A 6,904-nucleotide genomic window follows, 5' to 3' on the forward strand; every position below is an offset into this window, starting at 1 on the left:
GATGCATTTTGTCCCTAAAATAGTCTCCCATGCCCGATGTAAACTTTGACCAATTAGAGTTAGATTGTCGACGTACCCTCATAAAAATAATTAACCTCTCTAATTGCTTGTAAGAAAGAAAGAAAAAAAAAACTTCATTACAAAGAAAGGTGTGGTGTGTTAAAAGTACTACTGTAAATCATATTTATAGACATAATTGTAAATCACATTACTAATGAGCAAGCTGATAACAAACTAATACAGAATTAATCACACAAAAACACAACTAAATCTTGACACATTCAACAAGCCCCTTCTTAATTAGCAGGAGTTGCAGAGGCATAGCTACCATTTCCACTGCCTAACCCGGAGTCCCTTGTCGCAACCCCTGCAGCTTCAACCTTCCACAACTCATTGCCTGTGCCGCCCTCCAGCCTCTTCGCTTCGGAGTCCTTTGCCGTGTCATAAGACGCGTGCAACCCGAAGAAGAAGTAGTAAACCAAGATGATCACAGTCCACACTCCAAACCTTACGAATGAGGCGTGATCGATTGACCCGAGCAGGAAAATGTTGATGGCAATTGAAAGAGATGGCAACCATGGCACCAGTGGCACTCCCCAGAGCTTCGGATCCCTTGCTTGGGGGACAAGTAACCAAATCCCAAAAGTACCCAAGAACCAAAGCGGCGCGGTTACCACGTAGGCAGTCCATTTATCTGTTCTGCTCCAGTAGATAGAGGTGGCAATTGAAGAGGTAATTATGATGAAAAGGAAGGCAATGAACTTGTTCCTGTTGGCCTGAGTTGTGACGCCGCTTACATAGTAGCGGCGAACAAGGAGAGCCATGGCAACAAGGCTGAAGATGAACAGAGTGGAGATGGAGAGAAGGTTGGCCAGAACGTCGAGGCTTGAGAAGAAGGCAATGATTGCGGTGGCTGCAAGCATGGTGACCGTCGCATTGACAGGAGTGCCGGTTTTGGAATCAACTTGCGCAAACCATGGCGGCACCATGTGGGTTCGGGCAATGTGAGTGAGGTACCGAGCCTGTCCAACTGCCCCGACAAGAAGCACGCTTGTCATACCTTTCAATGCGCCCGCTGCCACAATGTACTTAGCCCATCCCATCCCAACAGCTTCAAATGCAACCGAAAATGGAGCTTGTTCGTCAATGCTGCCATACGGCTGCATAAGGCATAATGTCACTGCAAGCAAGCAATAGACCACTGTGGTAATCACCATTGAACCGACAAGACCAATTGGGATGTCCCTTGCGGGATTCTTGGTCTCCTCCGCCATGGTTGAAACAGCATCGAATCCAACGTAGGCGAAGAATAGTACAGCTGAGGCTTGGAACACACCGCGGGGGCCAAAGGGGGCGAAATCGATGTAGTTTTTGGTATCAGCTTTGGTGAGGCCGGCAATGATGATGAAGATAATGACAATTACATGGACAATCGAGGCAATGTAGTTGAGACGAGAAGAGCCCTTTGTGCTGAGGACTGCGAGGCAGCAGATGCCGATAATGACAACAACGGCAATGGGGTCGAGGAACCTGTAGTCCTCTGGCAAATCGTGGGCTACGATGCGGAAATCATTGGTGTCGCTGCGGTTGCAGAGGGTGGTGAAGTAGGAGGTCCAGGAACGAGCAACGGCTGCGCCGCCTATGACATACTCGAGGAGGATGTTGCCTGCTGCAATGAAGGCCACGAAGTCACCTAGCTCCACCCTTAGGTAGGCAAATGAGCCCCCTGCAAAATCAAATTCAAAACGTTTTCACTTCTACGATCAGTTGAAAAAAAATGGGTAAATTACATAAAATTATCTTAACTATTGGGTCAATGACAGTTTCATACCCCATCTTTAAAAAATTTCAATGTCATACTTCATCTACGAATTTGTTACAATTTCATATCTTCCGTCAGTTTAATTATGATGGTATTACTACTTTAATTACTTCGAAATATTATATTAGACATAGCAAGATAGGATCAATAACTATTATGATTTATAGAAGCGATACAACAAAATTCGAACTCGAGACTTCGAGTACAAGAATGAATGTTCTTAATCAATGTGTTAGTACCTAATGAACCAGACAATACTAGGATTAAGTCTAAATCGAGGATAATTGACCCAAAGAAAGTCAAAACCAGTGATAGATGGTGGGGACAGGACTCCCAGGTCATCACTCATCAGAGTCAAAGAGATAGACCGGCCTACGCCATTGAGTCATTGACTTTGAATAGTTACGCAAACAGAAAGTCCTCATGGAAAACGAAGAATAATGTAGAAAGTAGCAAAAGCATGCGGGCAAGCAACGTCGTGAGCTCCCTGCCAGATTTCCCCCAGTCACCCATCTATTCATTAAATATTTCTTTGGATTTTTTGATATTTGACGTTTTGCATCCTTAAAACGTAAGCATTTGATCATCTGACGTTTTGCTTCTTCACCTAAATGGGTTATTTAATATTCAAACGGAATTGTTATTAATACTCTAAAAATCTTATTTTGCACTTTAAATTTTTTGTAATACAAAATAAAAAATACACTTATTAGGAATGCCAAATGAGATTTTTGGAGTCCTATTAACAGTTCCCGGTTCAAATTATATGATGTTTATGTGGGAAATGGATCATCTCCTGATCCTTTCCACCTAAGCCTCCTAACTAACAAATTTGGACATTTGAAATTTGATCCAATGGTTAAAAACAGAAGGCCCCATTAAAAGTTATAAAAACTTTAGCCGTTGGATCAAATTTCAAAGATCCGGATTTGCTGCTCAGAGTCTGTTGAAAGGAATCCGAAGAGGATCCCTTTCTATTTATGTGATCTTGCAATCCTAAGTATGATCAAAATAATAGATTCGGAACTCTGTAATTTTTTATTTCATTTAATGGTGTGATGGGACGCAATTATAGTATAATTGTGACCAATGAGATTCTCTCATTCAATGGTAAGAAGATAGATTAATTTCACGATTATATAAAAGATTTGTCCCTGTTCTAACAATATTGTTTCTAATACGTGCTTAACTCTATTGAATAGTAAGAACATATAGTTTGAAGAGAGTAGACGACGTTTATAAGCATGCGACGATTTCTCTTCTACAAATAAGTTTAAGTAATTTCTTGTTGAGTGAGTGATTAGTAAGTTTATTATTTTTCAAAATATATTTTAATGAAAAACACATAATAAAATAAAAAGGGTAAGTTAAGGAGATTAAAATTTTAAACTAACTTTGCAACCCAAATAATATATCACTAGTAGGAAATAAGCACATTAATTAACGCTTAATTAATAATCTAATTATCAACAATCACGTCATTTGATTTGTAAATTTAGTTTAAAAAATATTTACGTCAAAATCGAACCTTTTTTATTAAATTTTATATATCGAACCTTGTTTTAGTATTTTCCGTCAAGATCAAATATTCACGTCCAGGCATACACATCAGTTGTTCATAAAAAATATATTAAAAATTAATAGAACCGTTTCTTGTTGAAAAAAGACGATAATATGCAGGCAAAGGCTAATTTGAAAGTAATAAAACAATTGTTTTTACCAAAACAAATTAATACAACAATAATATTTAACAAAATTGCTCGAATATTCAGTAAGTGTGTTGCCGTACCTGCAACAGGAATCTCGACTGCGAACTCGGTGTAGCAGAAAACAGAGAGCAAGGCGGAGACGCCCGAGACGACGTACGACAGCACGACGGCGGGGCCCGCGTGGTTTTTCGCCTCCAGTCCGGTGAGCACGAATATTCCGGCGCCGATGACAGCGCCGAGTCCGAACCAGATGAGGTCCCACCAGTTGAGCGTCTTCTTCATCTCGTTATGACTCCGCGCCTTCATCTCCACCAGCTCCGTGCTGTCCGCCGACCGGGTCAGGACCCGATCCACGAACCGGCCCGGCGTCTGGCACAGCGCATGGACGTAATTCCACCAGCTCTGGAACGACTCCTCGGGGAGAAAATCGTTCCTTCGGTACGTGCAGCCTCTCCGCCGTATCCCCTCATCGTCTCCTCCGCCGCCCGCCACCATCTGTAAAAATTCACACTCAACATTTTAAAAAACACCGAATTTATTATCGAAATAAATAAGTAAATCAGATGATCCAGAGAGGCTTGATTCAGTACCCTTAGTTTCTGTTTGGTTGCCGAGAAAGCTGAGGAAAATGCTTAGATCCGCAACCGTACGTCTGAATTTGGCTTATATATATACGAAATAATAAGCGATTATTCCAATATCTGCATATTTGTATATTATCTGAGAGAGAGAGAGAGAGAGAGAGAGAGAGAGAGAAAGTGAGCTTCCGTTTTCTCCTGTGGCCGGCGGAGAGAGACAGAGAGAGGCGCGGGAAAACTCGTTCAGTAAAGCAAGCAGTTATATACGCCCACTTCGTTGACCGCTCATTACTCGCGTGTTAAGAATAAGAGCTGTTACATTCTGGCAATGATCGAATCTGAACCGTTGATTTTTGGAGGGACGATCTCAACCGCCAGATTCAGTAAATCTGACGCTTCATCGACGGTCACTAATTATTTGATGCGAGGGTCGTTGATTTGGTGAATCTCCTTATGAGATTCATTTTATTTATATGCTCGTGAATAATTGACGTTAATATTTTTTTATATAATGGAAAACAGCTTTGTTTGTTTGCTTAATGGAAATTTTTTTGTTTAGGAATTTTTTAATTTGGAATTATATCACATGGAAAAGCGAATCTAGAATCTTTTTAATATTTAATTTTCTAAATTTGATATTTTTTTAGAAAATCGTAAATAGTTTGATACTTGACTAATTAAATTTCTACCCAATAATGTCATGATATTTCATGCACCGACAGTAATCTCGATATACTGAAAAATTTCTCATTCCGAAATTAAGGCGGTACTTATTTAGTAAAGAGAGCAAGGCAAAAGGACATTGAATCTAGACACAATTCGGTAGTTTTTAAATGGTGTCCTAATCGGACGGCTGAGATTTTATTCCTAAAAGGGGGGCTTCTTACGGTTGTGTGACGCGGATATTGATTAGTGAGAACCCCCATAATTAACGTTGTCTTAATTGGTATTTAGTGTGAAAATGCAATTTAATTAGGTCTTAGTTGGCAGATACACGTTTGGGGAAATATACCACTCGCGGCAATGGCTGGCCTTATACGCTTACCGTTTTACTATTTTTCTGTTTTTTTATATGAATATTTTGTCAAGAATTTTCAAATAGGGTCCCACCAATTAAAAATCAAGCGTAGGAGATCCACCTGGATAAATTAATAGTAGTAATTATAGGTTAAATTAATTTCTTTATGGGTTGTTTTCACACTAATAAAAAACTTAATAGGAGTCCATTATATGAAATAAAAAAATTTCATAAGCACACGTATTTGACACACAGATAGATTGTGTTCATATTAATGAAGAAGACTTGAATCTAAACAACAAAAGTTAAGGAAACACCAAAATTATATAATTTTAAAATGGACAGATCTGTGACATTATTTTTTTATACGATTTTTTACTACAGAGTGAGTTTTTGTGAGACCCATTCTATAATGTATTTTAACGATCTGAACGGTCTAGCTTTTATAACATCATTCATAGGTTATCTTTGTAAGATCCCACATCGCCTAGGGGTGAGGATCCTGTAATCTTATATGTATATTCACATATCTACCTAGCACGAGGCATTTTGGGAGCTCACTGGCTTCGGGTTCTATCAGAACTCCGAAGTTAAGCGAGTTCGCACAAGAGCAATCTCATGATGGGTGACCCATTGGGAAGTTCTCGTGTGAATTCCCAGAAACAAAACCTTGAGGGCATGGTCGGGGTCCAAAGTAGACAATATCGTGCTACGGCAAAATCGATCCCGGGCCGAAATGTGACAATCTTTGTAAAAAAGTAGAGAAATCCAAAACCATTAAAACATGCATTTGTGGTGAAGAAAATGGTACAAAGAAACCATAACCATTAATCCAACAGTCATATGTTTCAGAATTGAGTGTTTTTTGGTAAACATTATTTTTTAGGGAAGATCTAAATAATAGACGACTCAAATCATTAAAATACATTACGGAATGCGTCCCACAAAAAACATGTGTCAAAAGTTGTGTAAAAAAGTTATGGATCCGTCCCGTTTAAAAAGTTAGGACCACTAAGAGGAAAACCAATTTGAGTAGGTACGTAAAAATGAGTAGTTGAACATATGGAGCTAAATTTTTAATTTTTAGCCCCTTACATTAAAGATAGCCTAATAAAATGCATGCAATAGATTACCAAATAATTATTATACGCATCAGTTCATAATTTTAAAGGATGTGCATGAGATTCATATCGAGCTTCTGCATTTCTCGTTCCAGTTGCTCTGGGCATGGGAAGGATTAAGATAAGATTAATTAGGGTTTACGGTTTAAAGTTTAAAGTTAAGATAAGATTAATTGTGCTACGTACTAGCTACTACAGTTGAAATTCTCTAGATTTGTTGAAAAGTCAAGGAATGAGTGCATGCAAGAGGATCCTCTCCGGATCCACTTTAGGATCCCTATATACTAGCTGTTCATCGTATATCGTACAGTTAGTTTTCGTCAGGTACTATTTGTGTTTAATTTTTAATAAAAAAAAGTCAAATAATTTATAACCGCACGATTCACGATCAATGACTAAGATGTGAGGATTCCTAGGATCTCCACAATTTGGTTGAGTGCATGGTTTTGGATAAAGTCCGGCTACAATGATACATGCCATCCTCTCGTATAATTGTGCATGGTTACAAAATTTTAATCACGCAAAATTTAATCATTGTAAAAATTTATTAAACTTTATATACAAACGTTAATTTTTCGGACCAATTATTAATGCGTACTATAGAAGACAATTATTTTGGACAGACCTTTTTGGATATATAATCCAAGTCGGTAGAG

At 38.7% G+C, this 6,904-nt stretch overlaps 1 protein-coding gene across 1 annotated transcript; it reads right to left on the minus strand.

The window, feature by feature from the left end:
- Positions 1-152: 152 nt before the first annotated feature.
- Positions 153-4,352, minus strand: LOC126587339 (cationic amino acid transporter 1-like). The gene is made up of 3 exons (XM_050252377.1): positions 4,122-4,352; positions 3,612-4,026; positions 153-1,726 (listed from the first exon to the last, which is right to left on the minus strand). The coding sequence occupies exons 2-3, from the start codon at positions 4,024-4,026 to the stop codon at positions 297-299; spliced, it is 1,845 nt and encodes a 614-aa protein (XP_050108334.1). The 5' UTR covers positions 4,122-4,352; the 3' UTR covers positions 153-296.
- Between the last annotated feature and the right edge of the window lie 2,552 nt (positions 4,353-6,904).

The sequence above is a fragment of the Malus sylvestris genome, chromosome 10 (genome assembly GCF_916048215.2).
Source record: "Malus sylvestris chromosome 10, drMalSylv7.2, whole genome shotgun sequence".
Classification (NCBI taxonomy): Eukaryota; Viridiplantae; Streptophyta; class Magnoliopsida; order Rosales; family Rosaceae; genus Malus; species Malus sylvestris.

Excerpts from the sequence above, each read along its gene's own strand:
- LOC126587339 (XM_050252377.1), bottom strand. The coding sequence starts at position 4,026 with ATGGTGGCGGGCGGCGGAGGAGACGATGAGGGGATACGGCGGAGAGGC. Across the intron at positions 1,727-3,611 it reads AGTCGAGATTCCTGTTGCAG|GGGGCTCATTTGCCTACCTA; the intron begins GTACGGCAACAC and ends TTGATTTTGCAG.